We start from the raw sequence: 24,618 nt of genomic DNA, 5'->3' as shown, positions 1-24,618 counted from the left end.
TGCTGATTTTTTAAAAAGAAACGAAATAAACTTAATTGTAATGACAAGACAAAGCGTTATATACATTTGCAAGTCATAATCAACTTGAAGAAATTTTTCATTTCTATTTTGAGAATTTATTTATGGTGTTTAATAACCAATTTAGTTAGGAAAAATGATAAAAATGGTAGCATATATAAATCAATTATGCATTATTGCTGATTTTTTTTAAAAGAAACGAAATAAATCTAATATAAATACTCAACCATTCCCAACTATCTTTCTTTCTCATTAACACAATTGTCTCTGCTCTTTCATTCCTCTCTTTCACCGGTAATGGCAAAACTCTCTCAACGGAACAAGAAGATCATCGAGGACGAAACTATCGATAAAACAGCCACTGCGTCTGCGTCGCCAGTGGTTTTTAAATGCAAACGCAAACGGAAGTCGCCGCCTCAAAACGCTCCTCCGCAACGCAGCTCCTCCCACAGAGGCGTGACAAGGTTCTAAACCTCGAACGACGACGTTGTTCTACACCTTCCCTTTTGTTGTTGGTAATTTTCTTTATTTGATCATTTTAAAATTTTCCTGTTGAGTAGGCATAGATGGACAGGGAGATACGAAGCGCATTTGTGGGATAAGAACAGCTGGAACGAGACGCAGACCAAGAAAGGACGTCAAGGTTTGTATCGATACCTACACACATACATCATTATACGTATGCCTTAACAGAGAGTTTTAGTTAGTTAGTTCACGGTCTTAGATTTGATTCCTATGATGTCGGAAACAGACTCCGTCCTTCACTCACAGTTCTTGATTTTATTTTATTTTTATTTTTTTGTTTCTTTTTCTAATTTTGGGGTATTTTGATGATGGTGATGTGCAATGGATGATGAATGCTGACTCATCAAGTACAGTTTATCTAGGTGAGATTTTTTCTTCTTTTTTCCATCACTTTTTCTTTTTAATTACTCGTCGACAAAGTGATGAAAAAAGTCTCCATATACATGTGTGATGTAGTTATCAATTAAAGAATGAATTATTAGCTGTTCTTTCTGGGTCCAACGCTATCCGTATTTGTATATATTATAGAAAAATTATTTAGAAGAACCTTATTGTATACTCGTATTAAGAAACTAATATATATGGTTCTATGGATAGGAGCATATGACGAAGAAGAAGCAGCAGCACGTGCCTATGACTTAGCGGCATTGAAGTATTGGGGAAGAGACACACTCTTGAACTTCCCTGTAATTTTTCTCCTAATCCCATTTTTACTTTCTTAAAACAAAATTCTAATTAAGAGTTAAAAATCACTAATGTCTCGCCTGCTAGTTTTTAGAACTCAAGAAACATGCATGTATGTTGTTCAAAAAAAAAAGAAACATGCATGTACGTGTAATGCAATGTTAAATTAATTTCTTCATTGAAATGTTATCATTAGTTATTTTAAATTAGTTGAAGTGTTCTGGTGAAATTTTTAGTTGTCTACTTACGAAGAAGACGTCAAAGAAATGGAAGCCCACTCCAAGGAAGAGTACATAGGATCTTTGAGAAGGTAAAAATCACTCAACTGTGTCAAACTGATTAAACATAGTTTTATAACTACATTGCTATCATTATTTGGGTGTAGGAAAAGTAGTGGGTTTTCTCGTGGTGTTTCAAAATACAGAGGCGTTGCAAGGTAATAGAAGTTCAATATAAAATAATCAAATAGTCATATTAGATTAACTACTCCAATATTAAAAGAATAATGGCCGGTTAAATAAGTTTCAAAAGATTATTATAGTATATACAAAAGTTGTTGAAGCATGAATCTTGCAGGCATCACCATAATGGGAGATGGGAAGCTCGCATTGGAAGGGTGTTTGGTAATAAATATCTATACCTTGGAACATACGGTATGTAATCGCATTTATCCTTTACTATATGTTCCTTTTTCTAGTAATATTTTATGAAAATTGTAAATTCCTGGTTTAGTTTATAAAACTCATCTTAGCAGATTCAAGTCCTAAAATTTGGGATTAGTATTGGTTATCCTTTAAGTGGGCTACTACTACAAAAGTACTTAGACCCTGACATAATTTTTCATATATATATACACAGAGAAACTAGATTTGATAGAATTAAAACTGATATAGAAAGAACGAATGCATATGGTAGATCTCATAGAAAGATAAAGATCTCCAAAGAATATCTAAGGTATAAAAACAAGTATGTTGGGGGAGGGGACTTGCTTGATATACGGGTTCACTGTCTATGAACCTTTAAGAGAGATCAAATCTTGTTGGTTGGGAACTAGATCACCAAACCCATCTATCTACTTACTCAAGCTATTTATTATTTTGTTTTTTAACTTTTCAAGTTGCTCATCTAACTTTATTGGCAAATTTATTCACTTGGAGCAGGTCCATTTTTTGTTTGGGTTGTTATATATCGAAACCTCAACAATAATATTTATAAATAACATTTTTTTTAAAAATCTAGTAACATATGTCAATTGTTTCTGAATTATTTTTATTCAGTGTGTTAGAGGTCGAATAAATTAAAAAAAAAAAGATAATGTTTAGTTTCCTATGGATCACAGTCGGTCACAGAACATGCATACATTACTATATTAGGCAAATACGTGATAGATATCCACTTAGCATATCGGGAAAGTTTAATACGAATAAAAAGCGATTTATATCAGTGGGATAGAAGTTATGTGAAATTACGCTCTATACGCAAATGTTTTGATTTTGTTCATTTTAAACCATGGTCACGTGCAGCTACGCAAGAAGAAGCAGCCAGAGCATACGACATAGCGGCAATAGAGTACCGTGGACTTAACGCCGTTACCAACTTCGACGTCAGCCGTTATCTAGACTTACCGGCAACGAAGAAACCCAACGCCGCCGCAAGTCCAGAATCACCAAACGATCAAACATCGTCGGATGATAACAATTTTACGAAAACAGAGGAGGTAACCGAACCGTCTACGCCGCCTGAAGCTATTCAATCTCGCCGGAGCTTCCCAGACGACATCCAGACGTATTTCGAGTGTCAGGATTCCGGCAAGTCAGCGACGGAGGAAGACGTTATCTTCGGTGGTTTTAGTTCTTTCATAAGCCCTGGTTTATGTAACGAGTTTGATTATTGGTCTTGATCGTATGGTACTATGTTATGCATCAAAAAAATGATTTCTTGGCGGTAAAGCTACCCAACTTTATTATAAAAACACAACACCACATAAGATTGTTCTTTCAACTACAGACACAAACTGAAACATTGCTTGAGACAAGATCTTAGTTCAACAACGCATCTGCTAATGGAAATGTCGGAGTTATATCAACTGGTACCTAAACACACAAACAAACCATGAACGCAGATTATTTATTTGTAAATGTTTAATATGTATTAATACTATTATTCTGTTAAAGAGACTGTACCTTAACGCTCTCAAGCTTCTCCAGAGCGGTTTTCAATGGCCCTGTGATGGTGCAGTACTTATTTAAAAGCAATGTTGCTGCGTTTTTGTCACCTCTTCCTTGAATCGTGAGTATCTCACGGCTCAAACTCTCAACTGCATCTTCTATCTATAAATGCAGAAGAACTTTAAGATTTTGGATATGAAGAATCAGAAAGTACTCATGGAATAAATCAAGAACTTAGATGGGATACCTTAGTGAAATCAACTGAGAATGTAGAGTCCTCATGGAAAACAAAGGCTCCTTTCTCATATAACCAGTTAAATTGTAACGCTTGCCCTTTCCTGAAGCCAGAGGAGATAGTTATGATGGAGTGTACAAGGCAGGGATTATTTAATATTATCATTGCATTACCCATGAGCTTCTGTGAGACCAAACCGGATGGATCGAAAGCATCCAGCTAGGAAAGAAACATACATACTCTCCTCCATGCTCTTTGAAAGCAGACCCTGTTGATTCCCATACAGAAATAGAACATGAAACAGTGGTTCAATTGAGTTAGAAAACAGATACTAGAGATTCGTTAACTAATAAAGATGATTATAGACCTTGGTGATGAGAAACATTAGTGCCCAAAGACCAACTATATCTGCCTTTGCTTCTTCCACTGCAGAATAAACGTCTTGCAGTTCCTTTGAGTCAAATGAAAAGACAAGGGACACAAAAAATATTAAACTACAAGTTGTTTTTGTGGCTAGTACATAAGATTCTTTAAGAAAGGAAGTAAAACCTTTCTCACTGAAGAGGTTCGACCATCAGGGAGTGTTATGCTATGCGGACCAATACCATGGCAACACTCATGGCAAATGGTGTGAGTGAAGAAAGATTCAAAATCAACAAATCCTCGTTGTTCCTTGCTGATGATGATTTCAGCTATAGGCTTTAGAATATGTTCAAACCTGGAAAATAAAAAAAGGCTTAGTAAGAAGTAATGCGTTTTGTAGGTGAAACATGAAGAGGGGACATTACTTTGCTTCTTGAACGTTTTTGAGCATAACCATTGATGTTCCTCTTTCTTTGACAATTTTCTCATCATTGGGCAAATTGAAAGCAACAGTCTGAGGACCGTTCACATCCTGTCACAATCAAGAAACAAGCTAAATAAAAGACAAGGCATGGCTCTCGGATCATTACTAGGTGGATACTTACTCCGGAATTGTAAATTAACTGGATGACCCGAATAGGAGCAGCAGACACATCTTTTGATTTGTACACACTGTCAAGCGGGAGATTGTCTTCCAATAGCTATCAGAAAGTGAAAATGAAACATGAACTCAGAGACAATGGAAAATGTATTGATTGAATTTGCAAATCTAGAGGAATGTACCTTTAGATTGTCACCAAAGAGTTTCAGATCTGCTGTGGCTTTATCATCTTTAATACCGATGAAGGCTTCAAATGAAGCCTGCGATGAAAAATAGATACAGATTAGAGAGAGAGATATCATGCAAAGAACATAATGTAAGTTAAAATTCAAATGGTTAAAGGAGTTGCAAGGAGACCGTTATTGTACAAATGCAAAGCTAAACGCTAGGATTGTGACTATAAGAACAAGTAGATCACTGCAAGAGGAAGATTAATGGAGATTCTTACCTTGTAGCCAAAAATTTCATCTTCGTATGTCTCATATGGACCAATGGTAATATCCAACTTTGAATCCTACATAAGTTGATAGAGGTGTGAATGACAATCTCCCAGACAAGAAATTGCAGACTTGATAATAAAATAGCCAAAGAACAATCCTCTTCTAACTCTTATGAAACACTACTTATCTATGAACATGAATGGGCAAAGAAGAGGTACCAAGTCCATCCATGCAATGTCTGACTCATAGTAGTCATTTGAAAGGAAGGCTTCAGCTTTGCTGTGCAGCAGCTTCTTCAAACTATGGAAAAAACATTATGTAGTCTTTCAATACAGAAAGCCACTCGAATGGGAAAATATCTTTTATTATGGTAAAGACAAGAAACTGTATGATATTATACCTCTGGGAAGTGACCAAGTCTCCAGCTTTTTGCAAAAGTTCAGAGGCTTTTGTGAGGAAAGGTCGATATATCTCTGAATAGGGAATACTATACAGATCCGAATTAGAGTCAGAGAGATGGTCAGATAGAGAAGCATCTAAATTAGCTTCACTTCGCCTTTTTATAACACTGAAAAATCCTGTTGCAGCACGCTTTTGCTCTTCCGTGAGACTACTGAGCCATGAGGTGAACTCCTATAAGATTTTCGAAACACATTTCTTACCATGGGTTACAAAAAATGGAAAACAAACATCAAACATTGTGAAAATGTGTACCATTTTATCCATATCAGGAGGGTAGAAATTGGCACCAGGTGGTTTAGTCACAGGAAAGGCTGCTCTATATTCAATACCCTTCCAGCCATCAATACGTTTCGTTGCTTCAGGAATAAACTTTACAGCTGAATCAGCCGTACTCAAGTATGGTTCATTTTCATCCAAAGACGACCTACAAATTAATGTGAAACTAAACATCAATCTCTTGTACTGATCTCTCCTAATTGTCATGAGGTAAACACATCAATTTCAATCTGTTAAATGAATTATGTTCATGACAACAACATCTTTTGCAACTTGTATTAACAGAAACCTTGCTGTAACAAAATCCAGTTCAATGATACTCACCATGGACTTTTGTTGATCAGGAAGTATTTCCATTTTAATTTGTCCAGTTCTGATGCATCAGCATGCTCCTTAAGCCAATCTCTTAGAGCTGGATTGCTGTGCCAAAGCTGTTTAGGATAACATACAACTTATCTAATTTAGTTTAATTTCAGCCATGAGATCTAATGTTCACAAACAGAACAGAAAATTCAGACTACAAATCTACAAAACCTGTTCATAGAAAATATCGTCAATAACTTTTGCAGCCTTCATGATTAGACCAAGCGCTTTCTGATCTGCCTCACAGAGTTCTGTCAACTGCATAGTCAAGAAAAGCTGAGTTTTGTGGAAACAAATAAATCACGTTAATATATGTGACAAGTTAATACATTTGCTTCTAGGGTGACAGGAGAATATCTCTGGAGTTGCTTCTGCAGAGATAAGCTACGAGCCTCAGTATTCACTTGACACCTGCAACAAACTCAGAAGAAACACTCTTTGTAAGATAAGAACTTTCTATAAAAAAAAAACCTTTAGCTCAGCGATGGATATGTAACGAAAAATTGTCTTTTGATGTTGTTAGTACATATCATGGTATATATCACTATATCAGAGATGACCAGAAACGGAAAAAGAAATTACTCAGGAAAGACTAATAAGAGTTTATGTGTACCTCTGTCTGATTATGTGGAATAGTTTTCCATATCCATTTAGATCATAAGGCACATAACCAGGATCTTTCTTGGCCAGAAGGTTTCTGTATTCTTCATAAGGTATGTATTTTACAGCAGAGACTTCCTCTTTCTAATATATATAAGAGAAAAAAACGAAATAGTGAGGACTTTGAGAATCCTAATTATCACTAAAACTTACAACTTTGTAAAAGGAAAAAAAATCTCACTTGAAGAGTAAAGGCTTCTAATGGGATTGGATGCAGAACTGTAACAAGATACACATCATTGAACTGATTGTTTATGAATTTCCCATCGTTTAGGACACTGTAAAAGCACACAAAAGAAAAAGCAACATAAGAATATCTACCTGAGACAAGATATAAAGAGAGAGAGAACATAGCATCACATAAGACAAGAAAGTTGAATTTTAAAACAAACCATTCTTGAAGAAAGACGAATAACTTTTCAAATGCATCCTTTGGGAGTTTTATGCCTAGCTCCTCTTCCAGCTCTCGCCTACACAAAAAAATTAGACAGCAACTTTAGTAAAATGGCCTCAAATAAAGGCAATGAAGAATCAGATTTATCTTACTGTGCCGATATAAGAGATGGATCACCAGCTGAGATATGACCAGCACTTGAGATGTCCCATCGACCAGGCCAAGAATCTTTATCATCAGAGCGGCGTTGGAGAACCAGTTCTTGAGTGCTCTCCACAAAGATCCAGACATTAACTGCACGATGGTAATCTCCATCTCGGTGAACCTTTGACCTATAATGAAGAAGGACACGGTGTGACAAAAAAGACAATTTGATTTTAGATAACAGGTCAACGAAGCATCAAACCAAACAAAAAACATAAAGGAAGACGTAGACTGTTTCCAAGGAAAGACGTAAACGTTAGCAATGGTCCAAATCACTTCTAGTACGAATATATTTATGTATTTTTTTATCTAAAAAGAAAGGGAAAAGCAGACATGCCTGGGTTTGGACACACCGGTCTTCTCTCCGGAATTGGTCAGAACGTCGAAGTGCTCTTCCACCATAGCTTCTATCTCTCTCTATCTCCTTCGTGACTGTCCGTAATGAAATAAACACATTACCTAAATTATTTATACAAGACGAAGTCTCTCCGTCAAATACAAAAACTGAAAGGAGTGACGTACTTTGCATACTTGCAGAATAAGCGAAAGACTTAGTTTTATTTATTTATAAGACTTTACTTTATTGGTTTCAATATGAGTTTATAAAGTCATGATGCAAATCATTACACTACAGGAAAAGTGTATGAACGCCGATGAATTTTTCCAGAGAATCTTTTTGGTCAGAAAAATATTGACAAATTTTTGAGAACTTTCCGGGAACATAAGCAAGTTGTAGGAATATACTCGGAAAGTTCCGATGTGAATGTGTTGCCGGAAGTTTCTCGGAAATATGTTTTTTTTTAACTTAAAGTTTCTCGGAAATATGTTGGGAAGTATGATATGATCCAGCAAAGGACTTAGTTTTCTCTAGTTTTATTGGGGGCAAAATAAAACTAAATAAATTAAATTGAAATATAAATAAAATTAATAGTATTATTTAATAATAATATCATATTTTAAAATCATTGATGAACAAAAAGTACCACTGTAAATATATATATGTTATTATAATTTACTATTATTTTCCAAAAATGATAATAAATGTTATACAAAAAAATATGAAAATATTATTTTGGTTATTGTATTTTGATTATTTAGTAATATATTTATCAAACAAACAATATATACTAATTGTTTTAAACTTTATTTTAAATTCTTCTTGTGGAAATTTGTTAGTATTGTTTCAAAAAAAAAAAAGGAAATTTGTTAGTATAAAAATAAATTGTTAGTACGTCACTTTAAAACAATTAATTTTGCAGGAAGGATTATATAATTTAAATGTTGTAATTCATTTGAAAGAGTCGAGCATGCAGTCAGCGAGCATGCAGCCATATATACAAAGCGCAACACATGCACATTCATCACACTTTGAGTGATCTAATTAGCGTTCATATTTGTTCAACCACTCGGCTTTCTGCGGAAGTGCGCAGCTACACTCAGATATCAAAGGCATACTGGCGGCTGAGACAAGTTGCGACTTTTCTAAGTTCATTATTGCTAATAAACAACACCACAAGAACAACAAAAAACTAGTAACTGTCGTTATCCCTAATTAAGAAGATAACAATACATGCAAATTAAAGGAAGCTGTAGACGTAGTGTTCAAACTTTTGGATTCTTTCCGGAGACTTCTACATTTGTGTTGATAAAAAAAAAGGTGTGTTGATGCCTGGAATTATCTACACCTTACAGCTTAGCTGATTGAGAAAGAGATAACGAAGACCAAGACCTCTTTGCTGTTTCCAAGTAAACGCAAACTTTCTCCTCGCATATACCTTAGAAAATCCGTCTATGCATCTAAGCATCTTACCAAGTAAACACTCAGGAAAAAAGCAACAGGCATCATAAACATGAGAACTTATTTTCTTTGGATTCTCTTACCTCTGCTACTTTTGCTGAATCTTGCAGATCTCCCCGTTTCCAGATCAACTTGTCCTAGTCGGTGTGGAGAAATCGACATCCCGCACCCATTTGGAATCGGGGAGGGCTGCTATCTCAATTCATGGTACGAAATTAAATGTAATCTTAATGCCTCTCTTTCAGCTTCAAAGAAGCCCGTCCCCGTTCTTTCCGTAATTGACAAGGAAGTTGTGAAGATTACTCCTCCATATTCAATTCGTATAAAACATTCAATAGCTTCAAAGGGATGTTCAAGCGATGGAGAAGAAGAGCTTGAATCACTTTTGAATTTGACTGGTACCCCTTTTTACCTTGGTCCTATGAATACCCTGATAGCGGCTGGTTGTGGCATCACAGCAACGTTAACAAATGTCGAGCCAAGCATAGCGGGGTGCAAATCTAGATGCGGCAAAAAAAACCATACACCTACTCAAGATTTTCTTGCACTAGACGAGTGTATTACAGATTATAGCGCCGACGCCGAGTTTTGTAGAAAAAGGAGCATTGCGGACGAAAAAAGATGCAGCGGTATTGGATGCTGTGCGGCAAAGATCCCTAGTGGACGTCCACAGATTGTTGGTGTCAGAATAGATAACACCACGACAACGTCAGGAGGGTGCAAAGTTGCCTTCTTAACAGACGAGGCCTACCTTTTGTCAAATGGTTCTGATGCTCAAAGGATTCATTCTGAAGGAAATGCTACGGTTTTGCTGGTATGGCTCATCAGTACGTCGAATCCTTCTTTTTTCGACTCTCTGGGATGCCATACTAAGACAGAGTACAGACAAGCAAGCGAAAACCAAGATGGAATAAATTGTACATGCGACAATTATTCTCGCTTTTCAACCTATGGAATATGTGAATGCACTGACGGTTACAGAGGCGACCCATATGTTGTTGGCGGATGCAAAGGTTAGTGATTGTGTTACTACTTCATGTTTCTATTCTAATCTTCTATGATGACCAAAGCAAACATATGTGAAGCTGTCTAAACAAAAACGCTATGGGGTCATCATTTGATTTCAGTTTCATTATTTTCTAAACCAGATGTTAATGAATGCCTAGAAGGAAAAGACAAGTATGGTCCCGTGCGTTGTACAGACGGAACTTGTGTCAATTTGCAGGGCGGCTTTAAGTGTGTTTACGAAAATCAACGACGGCCAGTAATTGCAATAGGTAATCATGTAAAATTTTGATCCACATTTATTTTATTATATATCCAAAACGATATATACAATGTTTCTTTTCTTTCTTTTGTGTGTGTTGCAGGGGTTGGTTCGAGTTTTGGGTCATTGATCTTTGTTGCTGGAATATACTTGGCATACAGATTTATTAGAAAGCAAAGAAGGTTAAACCAAAAGAAGAAGTTTTTCAAACGTAATGGAGGCTTATTGTTGCAGCAACAATTAACTTCAACGCAAGGCAACGTTGAAACTACGAAAGTGTATACCTCAAAGGAGCTGGAAAAGGCCACCGAGAACTTCAGCTTAAACAGAATACTTGGACAAGGTGGTCAAGGTACCGTGTACAAAGGGATGCTGGTCGACGGTAGAATTGACGCGGTGAAAAAATCTAAAGTCGTGGACGAGGACAAGTTGGAAGAGTTCATCAACGAAGTTGTCATTCTTTCCCAGATCAACCACAGGAACATCGTGAAACTCTTGGGATGTTGCCTTGAGACACATGTCCCAGTTCTCGTCTACGAGTTCATTCCTAACGGTAACCTTTTCGAACATCTTCATGATGAGTTTGGTGATATTATGATGGCTACTTGGGAATTGCGTCTCCGCATTGCTATCGATGTTGCAGGATCTCTCTCATACTTGCACTCGTCTGCATCGTTTCCAATCTATCACCGAGACGTCAAGTCTACAAACATAATGTTGGATGAGAAGTATCGAGCCAAGGTGTCTGATTTTGGAACCTCAAGATCGGTAACAGTGGATCATACCCACTTAACAACCGTGGTTTCAGGTACGGCGGGCTATATGGATCCAGAGTATTTCCAGTCTAGCCAATTCACAGACAAGAGTGATGTTTATAGCTTTGGAGTCGTTCTCGTGGAGCTTATCACCGGAGAAAAGCCGTTTTCTTTCTTGCGGTCTCAAGAAAACAGGACATTGTCAAGTTATTTCACTCTTGCAATGAAAGAGGACAAACTCTTTGACATTATCGATCCACGAATAAGAGATGGATGCAACCTGAACCAAGTCACTGCAGCGGCGGATATTGCGAGGACGTGTTTGAACATGAAAAGGAAAAAAAGACCAAGCATGAGAGAAGTGTCCATGGAATTAGAGAAAATCCGTGGGTCGTCTGAAGACACGCAGTCGCATGAGTACGTTACCGAAGACAAAAACAAAAGAGTTGTGGAAGTTAGCATAGGGGAAAGTTCATGGACTAACGTGGCTGTCACCGCTCCAGCTTCTCAAAACAGTGTCGCTACATCGTCATTGTCAGATACTGAACCTTTGTTTCCTCTTCAAACTCGGTAAAAGTCGCCTACCACCACCATAGTCTCATATATCTTTGCTTTTATGTTGTATTCTGATGCTCGTGTGTGAGTGAGTCTGAATGTACTTTTTATTAAGGTCTCCAAGTTGTGTAATAAAGGATCTCGTTTCTCAACTTTCGAGGCAGATAATCAACTTTTCGATGGTGTTTTGGTTTGGTTAGTTGACTTTGTTTCCTTTTTTGGGCATAGTTGACTTTATTTCCATATTCATTAATCAGTTGAGATAATATAATTATAAAGATTAAACCCATCACCGTAACCGTTGACAAGTTGTTCCCTGTGTGATCTTATTTTATGCATAGCTTGCTTCCATGAAACTCTCATCCAGCGAAGCGGCTCAAATGATTGTTAGCTCTCATACAAAAAATCATTACGAAAAAAATGAAAAAACTGAAAACCAAAAAAAAAAAATCTAAGAAAATGAAGAGAGAGAGACTTTTCTTTTGTATCCCACTCTCTCTCCTTACTCTCTTCGTCTTCAATGGCCCTTCTTTGATAAGAACAGCTCAAAACATCAACTCTTCTACAAGTTCTTGTAATAGAACCTGTGGAGGAATCTCGATTCCTTTCCCGTTCGGTATCGGACAGAAACACTGTTACCTCAACGACTGGTACGAGGTTGTCTGTAACACCACCACCACATCCAGCTCCGGTAACCTCCTAGCTCCGTTCCTCTCAAAGATCAACAGAGAGTTAGTAACCATCACTCTCCGAAACAGCATCGACACTTCATACGGCGTCGTCCACATCAAATCTCCGGTGACTTCCTCCGGCTGTTCTCAACAACCCGCCGTAAAGCCTCCTCCTTTGAACCTCACCGGCAAAGGAAGCCCCTTTTTCATCACAGAGACGAACCGTCTCGTCTCGGTAGGCTGCGACGCCAGAGCGTTGGTTACCAACATCGAATCTCAGATCATAGGATGCGAATCGAGCTGCGACGGGAGGGACAACAAGAACAAGAGTCGTTCAGACAAGATCTGCGGCGGTTACAGATGTTGTCAGGCGGTGATTACGGCGGATAAACCGCAAGTGATCGGCATTGGCCTAGAAAGCTCCGGTGGAGGGGACGACTGTAAAGTTGCGTTCTTGACGAACGAGACTTATTCTCCGGCGAATGTTACAGAGGCGGAGGAGGTTTATAGTAAAGGGTTTAGTGTGGTTGAGCTTGGGTGGTTCTTTGATTCTCGGTTAAGGGATCCAGTGGGGTGTGTGAACTTGACGGAAACTGGGATCTACACGAGCGCACCGAGCTGTGTTTGCGAGTATGGTTACTTCTCTGGGTTTGGTTACAGTAACTGTTATTGTAACAATATTGGTTATAGAGGGAATCCTTATCTTCCTGGTGGATGTGTTGGTAAGATCTTCATCTGATTGGCTAGTCAGTAACGTATCTGTTGATTTGATTCTCATTTTTGTTTGTTTGTAATTGTTGTTAAGACATTGATGAATGCGAGGAAGGAAAAGGACGAAACAGATGTGGAGAACAGACTTGTGTGAATGTCCCTGGTTCTTTTAGGTGTGAGCCAAAGGAATCAGGGAAGATCAAGCCTGTGATTCAAGGTGAGTCAATGGAGTTTTTGTGTTCAGATCAAAGAGTGATCTTAATTGTTTTTTTGGGTCATTGTGCAGGTCTTATTCTAGGTTTGGTGCTGTTGTTCTTGGTTCTTGGGATATGGGGGTTGATCAAGTTCGTCAAGAAGAGAAGAAAGATAATCCAGAAGAGGAAGTTCTTTAAACGTAACGGAGGTTTGTTGTTAAACCAACAGTTAACCACACAAGAAGGAGGTAATGTGGAGACATCAAAAATATTCACCTCGAAAGAGCTCGAGAAGGCGACGGATAGCTTTAACAAGAACAGAGTTCTTGGGCAGGGAGGTCAAGGTACGGTCTACAAAGGAATGCTGGTAGATGGGCGTATCGTCGCTGTGAAAAGATCTAAAGTTTTGGATGAAGACAAAGTCGAGGAGTTCATCAATGAAGTCAGTGTTCTCTCGCAGATTAACCATAGGAACGTCGTGAAACTCATGGGGTGTTGTCTGGAGACGGAGGTTCCTATCTTGGTTTATGAGCATATTCCAAACGGAGACTTATTCAAGCGGCTGCACGATGATTCTGATGATTACATAATGACTTGGGAAGTGCGTTTGCGGATGGCTGGGGAGATTGCAGGAGCGCTTGCTTACTTGCACTCGGCTGCATCTACTCCTGTCTATCATAGAGATATCAAGACCACAAACATACTTTTGGACGAGAAGTATCGAGCCAAAGTGTCGGATTTTGGTACTTCGAGGTCTATCAACATAGATCAGACTCACTTGACAACTCTAGTCGCAGGTACTTTCGGATACTTGGATCCGGAGTACTTTCAGACCAGCCAGTTTACGAATAAAAGTGATGTTTATAGTTTCGGGGTTGTCTTGGTTGAGCTTATAACCGGAGAAAAATCGTTTTCTGTTATGCGGTCTGAAGAAAACAGAGGGCTTGCATCTCATTTCAACGAAGCCATGAAACAGAACAGAGCTCTTGATATTGTTGATTCTCGGATCAAAGAAGAGTGCAAACAAGAACAAGTGTTAGCTGTGGCGAAACTTGCGAGAAGGTGTTTAAGCTTAAAAGGGAAGAAGCGACCAAGCATGAGAGAGGTATCCATTGAGCTTGAGAGGATCCGTTCATCACCTGAAGATCTAGAGGTAACTCTCGAAGAGGAAGAAGAAGAAGAAGAAAGGGAAATGGAAATCAACATAGATGATTCTTGGAGCGTGGAGATGACTGCTCCAGCATCTCTCTTTGATCTCTCGCCCAAGTTAGATGTTGAACCACTGGCTCCTCACCAAACATGGTGATTGATGGAATCTGATAAAACTGCAAAGATGTACCAAAATGTTTGTTTTAATTGTGTGATAATCTTTTCAGTATTACATTCCATTACAAAGATTCATTTATACAATGTTTTTGTGGAATCATCTTGGGACACAATCAAATAATACAATACAAAAAGTTTTACATTTATGGTTAAACATAAGCCATTTCTTTAGGCTATTGTTGTTACACACACACATTGCATTATAATGCGCATCAGCTTTGGCTGACACTCTTCAAAAGAATTTCAGTTTCCTCCCTTTAGAGAAACTGGCATGGACGTGTTCCATTTGACAGATCGCCTTCTCTTTCCCGGTCATATCAGAACACGACAAGTGCCTAGCGCCTAACGTGACGGCAAAGTAGATGTAGATGGTGCAGAGGAAGGCCAAAAGGAGCATAGCTGTTAAAAGGAAGCGATGCCTCCTGAAAACAGTGGAGAAGCTACCCAAATCCTCCCATTGCTTCTTTAGCGCATGCGGCCTACGTAGTGGTGATGACACAATCCCATCAAGAACCATTTCTTCAATAAAAAAAAAAACTGATCCTTCTAGCTTAAACACCAACCTGAAATGACAAATGTGTTTGAGTTCATAAACAATTATTAAACTATATAGATAATTGAATCTGAAGTCAGCTCAAAACTTGACGCAAATAAATCACGAAAACAGATCAAACCAGACGAAGAGATTACAAACCGATTCGAGATCTGGAGATGAAGAAGAGCTGATTACAGCTCCCTCCGTCAACAATGAAAAAAAAACTCCTAGTTTAGCTCCCCCAAATAGCAGAAGCTTTGTCTTCGTCACCGTGGCGTTGTCAAAACTGTAGATCTCGCCTTCGTCGAGTTACGCCTCTAGAGTAAGAGACGATTGGCCGGTAAACGCGGTACGTCGAGAGCTCAAAAGAACATAGTCCGTTACAAATACCGACAATTAAGGAAATTTATTAGAAAAAGAAATTTTTTAAAGAGAGAGAGAGAAAGCGTGTTAGGTTGTGTTATGATGGAATCGAGTTATATTCCACTCACTTGTGAACTTGTATTAATGCTCTCAACATGTGGGGGTTGTTGTTATATTCTAGCTGGCTTTTAAGTTTTCGACCGACATTACATGACTATTCATACTTACATTTATACATTTGTATACCGTATCCTGGTGACTTAAAAATTGTCAATGCCTGAAATTGATTGCTAAATCCCGACAAATAAATCAATAAATCCGACTTGTAAGATTTGTTAAGTTAGGCTAATTTAATGTCATTAGTAAAGTGAGTAGTGGCCGGCCCTAGTGGGTCCATCTGGTGAGTTTTGTTTTTCTTTGTATAAAATCTTAGTGGGCTATTAATGGGCTATATATTTGTTCAGCTCGCTTACAGTGTATGATTCTCTTCGTATGGTCCCTAATGGGCTATCTATTTGTTGCGAGTATCATTCATTCATGGACTATGTAGACGGTTATTACGATAATCGGCATTGAAAATTTACCTATCGAAAGGAAAAAAATTGTTTTTAGATACGTCCAACTTGACATATGGTAGTTGAAATGGTAATTTATGTGAGCAGAGATGCAAAGTTATGATCACGTACTTCTCGAAGGTATAAACATAAAAGTGTGAATAGATATTTTATCATAATTTCACGGATTTTCCGAGATTAAAAGTTGAACCACGGAGATACTACTCCTCTCTAGTCTCTAGTTCTAGTAGCATAGGCAAACCGGTTTCGTTTGGTTTAGACAAATTGATGGCCTACAAAAAGAAAATATCCAGAAGTACCGTCTCGGTTTCATTTGGTTCAGGAGAAAACCAGTGATTCAACCGGCTATTAAAATGAAACATTAGACGGTTAGTTACTTTTTAGCTGGATAATATTTTTAAAATAGCTGGATAATATTTTTAAAAAATATTGATTTTTACAAATAAGGAAATTTGAAGGGAAGGAGGAGAAAGAGAACCTAAAGTGGCGGGATTCCAATATTCACCACCAAACCCTACAAAAAGCTCTCTCTCCCATTTCGAGTGGCGATCCGATTCTCACTCTCTCCCCGTCTCTCCTTTCATTATTTTTTTTTTGTCTCAAGAAAATTTCGATAGAAAATCCAACGAAGAAAAAAAAGAGGATTCTTCATCATCACGAGATCCATCTCTTTCCTTTCCTCTCACACTCCTCACTAATCAATGCCGTGATTTGCCCGGTAACGATTTAATTCTCCTTCGAGATTACGTTTTCGAATCTCATTTGTTTCCCTAAATACATATATATTCGGTAGATTAATTTAATATTAAGCAACTTTTTGCAAGCTGCGTTTGAGTTTTAACCGTACAATTTATTGTAAAATCTATGATTCCAGAATCGTTTTTGTCAACAAGAGATCACACAATGGAGAAGAAGAAGTATCCGATAGGGCCAGAGCACTACACCATCTACGAGGTCATCGGCCAAGGCTGCAGCGCTCTAGTGCATCGCGCCTTGTGCATCCCTTTCGACGAAGTCGTTGCTATTAAGATTCTCGATTTCGAACGAGATAACTGCGACCTGGTTGATTGATTGATTGATTTCTCTTCGATTTGAGTATTCTTTGTCGTGGCTAACTAAAAGCTGATTTTGCGATTTATTTCTTTTTGTTTGTTGGCAGAACAATATATCTCGTGAAGCGCAGACGATGATGCTCGTTGATCATCCCAATGTGTTGAAATCGCATTGCTCTTTCGTCAGTGACCACAATCTGTGGGTTGTTATGCCTTACATGTCTGGTGGCTCTTGCCTTCATATATTGAAAGCTGCTTATCCTGATGGCTTTGAGGAAGTTATTATCGCTACTATGCTCCGTGAGGCCTTGAAGGGCTTGGACTATCTTCATCAGCACGGCCACATTCACCGTGATGTCAAAGTCAGTTGTTCAGGACGTCCTCTTGTTCATTATCAAATGTATTGGCTTCATATTTGACTTTCGTTTGTTTCAGGCGGGGAATATTCTGCTCGGTGCTCGTGGTGCAATCAAGCTGGGAGACTTTGGTGTATCTGCTTGTCTATTTGATTCAGGTGATAGGCAACGGACGAGGAACACGTTTGTTGGAACGCCTTGCTGGTTAGTGCTCGCTGGTGATAACTACTCTCCGCCTCAATAGTTTGAAGTTAGTACTCATGTGCATGATCTATTGTGTCTTGCTTTCGCAGGATGGCACCTGAAGTCATGGAGCAGTTACATGGCTATGACTTCAAGTAAGTTTAACCTCCTATGATCAAAGTTTATATCATTACTGGAGGAGTACATATAGTGTTTCTTATTTGGAACATCTATCTTCAGGGCTGATATTTGGTCGTTTGGTATAACCGGGCTAGAGCTTGCACATGGACACGCTCCTTTCTCTAAGTATCCACCAATGAAGGTTCATTGCCTCGTCATATCTTGAATTCAGCTCCAAAATATTTAATTCAATTCTAAAATAAAATATGGTTTCAGGTTCTGCTTATGACCTTGCAAAATGCACCACCAGGGCTGGATTACGAAAGAGACAGGAAGTTTTCAAGGGTATATACTCTTTGGTTTCAGTCAATACTTTACATTTTGGTCAGATTTTTTTGGCTTATTAACATCTCAATTTTGCCTCTTTACATGATATTTTCAGTCTTTCAAGCAGATGATTGCCAGTTGTCTAGTCAAAGACCCTTCCAAACGCCCATCTGCGAAAAAATTGTTAAAGCATTCCTTTTTCAAGCAAGCGAGGTCAAGCGACTACATTGCTCGGAAACTTCTGGATGGGTTACCAGATCTTGTTAACCGTGTTCAGGCAATAAAGGTTGAATATGTAAAACTAAGTAGATATCCTTTAGTTGTTCAGTATTATCAATCATCATCTTATGAAAGAACTGATGGGTATATTCTTTCTATACAGAAAAAGGAAGAAGATATGCTTGCACAAGAGAAAATGGCAGATGGGGAGAAGGAGGAACTGTCCCAGGTTTGTGTTTTCCAGTTTTGGCTTTCTCCATCGATCTTTAAATCTTTTAACTTTTCAGTTCCAAATCTTCTTCAGAGTATTTGGCCTTTAACCTATTGTCATAGTAACATGCAGAATGAATATAAGAGAGGTATCAGTGGGTGGAACTTCAATCTCGATGACATGAAAGCCCAAGCTTCATTGGTATAAGCTTGCTCTCCTCTAGACCATAAAAAGTAGCCAACTGCAAATTCCACTGTGCCTCAAATTATGATGTTCTTATTTCCACCAGATCCAGGACATAGATTGTGGCTTGTCGGAGAGCAGTTTATCTGAAAGTACAACTTCGTTGCAGGCTCTAGATTCACATGATATGCAACCGGAGACTCAGGTGTCTTGTACAAATATTTCTCAGCTTTCTTGAGTACATATCTCTAGATATTCTCGAAATGTTTCCTTTTTCTATCCAAATTTGTTATTTTGTCGATGTTTAAGGGTTCTTTATTACCTAATCTCTGCAGGAGGATATTGGTCAACTGGCAAATAAGCATACCCAACCCCTGATTCACCGAACTCTAAGTATCGCAAGGTTTCTCTCCTAATTTTAGTTCTGTTGTTCTCTATTTGGAATTTTCATTCTGTTGACTACTTATCTAGAACTAAGTAAAGGTGTATAAACTGAACAAACAATATTTTGGTTGACCAGGGATAAATCTGATGATGAAAGTGTTGCCAGCCCCAGTTATGATAACTATATATATTCCTCTCCCCGTCATGAGGATCTATCATTAAATAATACAACTGTGGCAAGTATGCATGCAAGCAATGGGAAACCAATGGATTCCACATCTGTCGCAACCAATCAGCCAACAGAGATTCCCGCAGGCAATTGTGTCAATAAGGGAGACAGGTTAGTCCATTAACATGCACCGCTTTTTGTAAGACTTTTGTTTGGTTCATTGACTATACATGTTCTCTGTAAGTGAGATTAAATCTAAGCTAGTATGTCAATTCCCAGTGATAAAACCCAAGATCAGCTTCAAAATGGGGCACATCCAGGAGATGAAGTACCAGCAGAGATGGCTGTTAAACCACCCAAAGCAGCAGGTAAGTATATATTTCAATCCAATTTAAACATCCCTGTGGATCAATACTTTTATAATTAATTAAATGGTGTATATGTGTCAGCGAGTCTAGATGAATCTGAAGACAAATCAAAGCCGCCAGTTGTGCAGCAAAGAGGACGTTTTAAAGTAACTTCTGAAAATCTCGACATCGACAAGGTAACCTCCATTTTCATGGTTTTAAGAGGGAAAAAAATGTTTATATGTTTGTTCACTCATGTTTTTTTTTAATTTGTATTCATATTCACTTTCTCTTTATCAGGTAGTAGTTCCATCTCCAATCTTGCAAAAGAGTCACAGCATGCAGGTTGGTAATAGTATTGAGGTCAGCCTTATCAGCTGCATACACAAATAATCAAGATGTCTATCATCATTCAAGAGTTAAAAAAAAAACATTTTTGTGGTTATGTAGGTGCTCAGCCAACATTCTGCTGCTTCTCTACCTCCCTCTGTTTCAGGATCTGATGTTGCTTTACCAAATCTAACAAGCTCATACGTTTACCCGCTTGTGTATCCAGTTCTGCAAACCAATATATTGGAAAGGGTATGCCTTTTGCTTTCTTTATATCTAGTAAAGTTGAAAAAAATATTTCATAGTTCACATCCTCCAAAAAAACAGGAGAACATTCTGCACATGATGAAAGTACTCACCTACAGAGAGCTGACAGGTTAATTTCTGTCTCCATTCATCCTTCTGATTGATTACATTTTTATTGCCACCGGATTTGATTTAAAAAATCGATGTAGACGGATGTTCAGGTGAACCAGGAGGCTTACACCAACCTAGTGTAGCTCCTACTGAGAAATCAATGGTATGTAACCGTCATTAAAAAAAGTAAAAATTACTGAATCATATTCTTCCAACAAAATTGGATATCAAAAGGATTGTTCTTCTATTGAATCACAGCTTGAAGCAGCACACGAAAGAGAGAAAGAGTTGCTCCACGACATAACCGACCTGCAATGGAGGTAAGTAACTTTGACAATCTCCTCTTTTTGAAATACTTATTTTTCAGGTTGTAATTTAGAATCTAAATATTATTTTTTCTGTTTGTGTGTCCATAGGCTCATTTGTGCAGAAGAAGAGCTTCAAAAGTACAAAACCGAACATGCCCAAGTAAGTTGCATCATGTCTGTAATCTTTTCAGCTCAACTACTGAAGTTCATACTTCCCTGTTTAAACATCTCACAGGTTTGATTTCCTAAGAAACCTGAGAAAGATGTGTGGCTAAGTATAAGAAGTGTGTATCATCGTCAGCAATAAGTATTTCAATAAGATATAATACATATAATGAAGGCAAGATTTGCTTTTAGTTTGTTTTGTAATTTGATTCATGAGTACATCACTCCCAACTATCTCTCTGTGTAGTATATGTACCATGGTAGCTATTTTATAACCATGGTTACATAATGATTTGTGTAATATTGATACGAAAAGAGTAACGGAGAAGCATCTTCGTAATATATGATGAATTAGATTTTAAGAGTTTAATAAACGGATGGAAAAGTATGTTTTGGATGAGTGTAAATGAATGCATCTCTCTCACCAGCTCAATGGGACAACTAGGACTTGTCGACCGTCGGTGTCTTCATAGGCCAGCACACAATCCGTGAATTCTTTTTTCAGTCATAATTGCTTTTCTTTAATGTTCTTATAAGCGATAGAGCATGTACATTTATGAAGAAAAGTTATATTAAAAACTGAAACAAATTCTAGTTCATACAGAATTAAAAATCCAGTTAACTGAACTTTATTTTCTTGTCTCATGTTTTCTCTAAATCTTTAAAATTGATGCAGTAACTAACACAAGTAAAAATTCCCTAAATTAACACAAGTTTTCTTATGTTTTCTCAAAAGCTTTAAAATTAACAATTTTGTGGACAAAATGTAAATTTTCCAAATTGGCTGGCTTTAGAATTTAAGTTTAATAAAGGCGGAAAGGGACACTGTGACAGATTAAATAGTTAATGCTCAACTAATTATCAATTAAACAATAAAATAATCATTAATTAACCCATCAAATCCGACACATTACAGGCAGACAGAAGACACCCGAGTAACTAACGTGGCAAAGCGTAATTGGGTGAATTTCTGGTGATGTACGATGCAGCCAAAGAACCAAATTTCCCCACAATTATTATTTATCCAGAAAAAATAGAAAAATCTAAATTGAAAGAGAAGGAAAAAAAAGGGAACTCACGTGCGGAACCAAACTATGACCTTTGTCTGATCAATGATCATCGTCTCCATCTCTCTTTCTTTCTCTCCCAGTTGTTCTTTGAATCATTACTTAAACTCTTTCCTTCCTTTTTTCTTATTTCACGAAATTTTTAATTCTCTCTTTTATTTATTTCTCTCTACTTTGGAAGTGGAGTAAGTAAACGTTGGGCTCTCTGTGGGTCTGCTGGTATTGGCGTCACTCTGTTCCAATTCACTAGAGTTTGATTTTTATACAGATGCGATGATCTGTTAGTTGTTACCTCTCTTTTCCATTTTTCCCGAGAAAAATTTGAAAAATCAGTCAGGTCCAACAAAAAAAGCTAAAGCTAAAGTGTTTATTAGACTCTCTCCAAGTCTCGGTTTGTGAGCTCTTTACTGGTTTTCGTTTTTATCTCGTTTGGCTTCTTTATTCGCCGCGGAGACTAATACCACAAATCATTGCCGACAAAACCTCCCGGAAAATTCGTAGATTTCAAGAAGAAAAAAAATTTGAAACTTGTCTTTTAAAAGCTTTGAGCCTTTTTTTCTCCGGATTTTTCAGAAATGGGTCTGTGTCATTCAGTAGATAGGACCACCGGGAAGGAACCGGGAGAAACCAGCTCCACCGCGGACGATAAATTAGGAGGCTCAGGACGGTGGCGGCGGCCGAGAGATTTAAAGGGCGGCGGCGAAGTGGAAGGGGTTCAAGAGGTCTCGGGTCGGTTGATCTCGAATGGTTCGAGTGAAATTGCATGTCTTTATACTCAGCAGGGCAAGAAAGGAACCAATCAAGACGCTATGCTCGTTTTTGAGGTTAGGTTTCTTTATATTCACTCAATTTTTTTTCCAACTCATTTCATTGTTTCTGGTTAAGAAATGTTTTGTTCAACGTATGAGTAACGCTAAAAAAAAAAAAAAAACGATATACAGAACATGGTTGCATTATTCTTTGTTGGTAGTTGCTCAGTAATTTAGATAAACTTGGAATGATGCATGTCTCTATCCATTTTTAGGACCATCACAGAGCTTAGAGCTTTGAAAATGAGTTGGCTTTGTTTTGCCATTTGTGTTTCTTCTTCAGTCTTTGACAGTTATATAACTTATGGAAATTACTTCCAAATTGCAGAACTTTTGTTCTAGAAATGACACAGTGTTCTGTGGTGTATTCGATGGACACGGACCGTTTGGTCATATGGTCGCCAAGAAAGTCCGAGATACACTGCCCTCCACACTCTCAACCCAATTGAAACTCACCTCAGAGTCAGAACAAAACGGCTTAGTGAATGAAAAGGATGTTCAGATCAAATGTACAGAAGAAGAAGAGGCTGTTACTACTATGGATGAGCAGTGGTGTGAGTTAAACCCAAACGAGAACAACAATGAACAACTTCTTCCGGAGATGTATCTCCCTCTTAAGCACGCGTTGCTCAAGTCCTGTCAGCAGATAGATAAAGACCTGAAAATGCATCCAACTATTGATTGCTTCTGCAGCGGAACAACTTCAGTCACTTTGATCAAGCAGGTTGGTACTTGCTTAGTTTTGCCTCTAATCTCATCGCTTTTGATTGTTAATTAATGGTTTCTTTTTTAGGGTGAGGACTTGGTGGTCGGAAACATTGGTGACTCGAGAGCTGTTCTTGCCACAAGAGACCAAGACAATGCTTTGGTCGCTGTCCAAATAACCGTAGACTTAAAACCAGACCTCCCAAGTATGTAATGCTCTCTTTCTATGTACTCTGAAGAATGAGAAGACAGTTTTGGTAACGTTCTCTTTCTTTGAACTCTCTCAGGTGAATCAGCAAGAATCCAGAAGTGTAAAGGTAGAGTCTTTGCGTTGCAAGACGAGCCTGAAGTAGCTCGTGTATGGTTACCGAACAGCGACTCACCTGGTTTAGCGATGGCTCGAGCTTTTGGCGACTTCTGTCTTAAAGACTACGGTCTTATCTCAGTCCCTGACATTAACTACCGCCGCCTTACAGAGAGAGATCAGTTCATTATTCTTGCTAGCGACGGGGTATGGGATGTGTTGTCTAACAAAGAAGCTGTGGACATTATTGCCTCAGCTCCTAGTCGAAGCACAGCAGCTCGAGCTCTAGTGGACACAGCGGTTCGGTCATGGAGAATCAAGTATCCAACTTCCAAGAACGATGACTGTACTGTAGTCTGCCTCTTTCTACAAGATTCAAGCTATGTAGTAAAGGATTCACACAAAGAAGACTCTGTAGAGAGTGTCAGTCTCAGTAACAAGGAGGAAGAGGAGGAGGGCGAGATTGTTCAGGTTAAAGAGGAAAGTATCCCTAAGAGTTGTGGGACTGAGTCGAAGATGATGACGACAATGACACTTGCTGAATGTATATCGGTTGCACAGGATGATGAAGAGTGGTCTGCTTTGGAAGGGTTGACGAGGGTTAATAGTTTATTGAGCATTCCAAGGTTCTTGTCTGGTGAGCTTAGATCAGCTAGTTGGAGAAAATGGTTGTGATGACCTTTCTTTGTTGTTTTTTTTCTACTTGTTTGCTTCTATAAGTTGAAACCGACATAGACATCACACATCACCATGTTCTTTTGTGTCATATCAATGTTTTGTTTTTTTTTTCTTTCTTGTTCTTTTCTTCATGTAGTGTTTTTATCCTTCCAGTTTAATCTTTCAGACATGTGAGTTTGCTCATCTTCTTACATGTATAAT

General features: G+C 38.1%; 7 protein-coding genes across 14 annotated transcripts; 5 read left to right on the top strand and 2 right to left on the bottom strand.

Moving 5' to 3' along the window:
* Positions 1–226: 226 nt before the first annotated feature.
* On the top strand, positions 227–3,176 carry LOC106430692 (AP2-like ethylene-responsive transcription factor At1g79700). Of its 2 annotated transcripts, XM_013871476.3 has the most exons (8): positions 227–482; positions 579–661; positions 897–905; positions 1,141–1,229; positions 1,464–1,537; positions 1,613–1,663; positions 1,804–1,880; positions 2,751–3,176. In XM_013871476.3, exons 1-8 carry the CDS (start codon positions 316–318, stop codon positions 3,125–3,127), a joined length of 927 nt encoding a protein of 308 aa, XP_013726930.1. In that variant the 5' UTR covers positions 227–315; the 3' UTR covers positions 3,128–3,176. The 2 variants fall into 2 exon arrangements, with proteins under 2 accessions (XP_013726930.1, XP_048617594.1); XM_048761637.1 differs by lacking the exon at positions 897–905.
* Positions 3,166–8,391, bottom strand: LOC106430691 (nudix hydrolase 3). Its single transcript, XM_022705259.2, has 21 exons — positions 7,731–8,391; positions 7,342–7,521; positions 7,188–7,265; positions 6,977–7,073; positions 6,749–6,879; positions 6,465–6,546; positions 6,307–6,393; positions 6,097–6,203; positions 5,749–5,920; positions 5,435–5,667; positions 5,253–5,334; positions 5,043–5,108; positions 4,777–4,854; positions 4,599–4,694; positions 4,419–4,525; positions 4,180–4,348; positions 3,998–4,081; positions 3,804–3,898; positions 3,643–3,733; positions 3,411–3,557; positions 3,166–3,320 (listed from the first exon to the last, which is right to left on the bottom strand). Exons 1-21 carry the CDS (start codon positions 7,793–7,795, stop codon positions 3,267–3,269), a joined length of 2,301 nt encoding a protein of 766 aa, XP_022560980.1. The 5' UTR covers positions 7,796–8,391; the 3' UTR covers positions 3,166–3,266.
* Positions 8,392–9,032: 641 nt separating this feature from the next.
* LOC106430765 (wall-associated receptor kinase-like 10) lies at positions 9,033–11,967 on the top strand. Of its 2 annotated transcripts, XM_048761633.1 has the most exons (4): positions 9,033–9,139; positions 9,302–10,204; positions 10,340–10,468; positions 10,562–11,967. In XM_048761633.1, exons 2-4 carry the CDS (start codon positions 9,613–9,615, stop codon positions 11,785–11,787), a joined length of 1,947 nt encoding a protein of 648 aa, XP_048617590.1. In that variant the 5' UTR covers positions 9,033–9,139; positions 9,302–9,612; the 3' UTR covers positions 11,788–11,967. The 2 variants fall into 2 exon arrangements, with proteins under 2 accessions (XP_048617590.1, XP_013727014.1); XM_013871560.3 differs by lacking the exon at positions 9,033–9,139 and having other exon boundaries at positions 9,146–10,204.
* A 15-nt stretch (positions 11,968–11,982) lies between these two features.
* On the top strand, positions 11,983–14,816 carry LOC106430766 (wall-associated receptor kinase-like 22). The gene is made up of 3 exons (XM_013871562.3): positions 11,983–13,161; positions 13,245–13,367; positions 13,437–14,816. The coding sequence occupies exons 1-3, from the start codon at positions 12,189–12,191 to the stop codon at positions 14,648–14,650; spliced, it is 2,310 nt and encodes a 769-aa protein (XP_013727016.1). The 5' UTR covers positions 11,983–12,188; the 3' UTR covers positions 14,651–14,816.
* On the bottom strand, positions 14,681–15,233 carry BNAC06G40000D. Its single transcript, XM_048761634.1, has one exon. It carries the CDS (start codon positions 15,185–15,187, stop codon positions 14,903–14,905), a length of 285 nt encoding a protein of 94 aa, XP_048617591.1. The 5' UTR covers positions 15,188–15,233; the 3' UTR covers positions 14,681–14,902.
* Positions 15,234–16,602: 1,369 nt separating this feature from the next.
* LOC106430693 (serine/threonine-protein kinase BLUS1) lies at positions 16,603–21,224 on the top strand. Of its 6 annotated transcripts, none has more exons than XM_048761630.1 (22): positions 16,603–16,861; positions 17,018–17,205; positions 17,303–17,557; positions 17,631–17,755; positions 17,845–17,889; positions 17,975–18,056; positions 18,131–18,199; positions 18,297–18,467; positions 18,564–18,629; positions 18,744–18,812; positions 18,901–18,999; positions 19,130–19,197; positions 19,315–19,518; positions 19,627–19,715; positions 19,806–19,891; positions 19,995–20,039; positions 20,145–20,276; positions 20,352–20,400; positions 20,480–20,544; positions 20,640–20,701; positions 20,798–20,849; positions 20,925–21,224. In XM_048761630.1, the coding sequence occupies exons 2-22, from the start codon at positions 17,047–17,049 to the stop codon at positions 20,928–20,930; spliced, it is 1,998 nt and encodes a 665-aa protein (XP_048617587.1). In that variant the 5' UTR covers positions 16,603–16,861; positions 17,018–17,046; the 3' UTR covers positions 20,931–21,224. The 6 variants fall into 6 exon arrangements, with proteins under 6 accessions (XP_048617587.1, XP_048617586.1, XP_048617588.1 ...); XM_048761629.1 differs by having other exon boundaries at positions 19,995–20,057; XM_048761631.1 differs by having other exon boundaries at positions 19,797–19,891; positions 20,492–20,544.
* A 685-nt stretch (positions 21,225–21,909) lies between these two features.
* LOC106430696 (probable protein phosphatase 2C 18) lies at positions 21,910–24,602 on the top strand. Its single transcript, XM_013871484.3, has 4 exons — positions 21,910–22,745; positions 23,059–23,454; positions 23,524–23,641; positions 23,723–24,602. Exons 1-4 carry the CDS (start codon positions 22,497–22,499, stop codon positions 24,412–24,414), a joined length of 1,455 nt encoding a protein of 484 aa, XP_013726938.2. The 5' UTR covers positions 21,910–22,496; the 3' UTR covers positions 24,415–24,602.
* The last annotated feature ends 16 nt before the right edge of the window (positions 24,603–24,618 follow it).

The sequence above is a fragment of the Brassica napus genome, chromosome C6 (genome assembly GCF_020379485.1).
Source record: "Brassica napus cultivar Da-Ae chromosome C6, Da-Ae, whole genome shotgun sequence".
NCBI classification, from domain to species: Eukaryota; Viridiplantae; Streptophyta; class Magnoliopsida; order Brassicales; family Brassicaceae; genus Brassica; species Brassica napus.
This window is presented reverse-complemented; position numbering and strand designations above follow the sequence as displayed.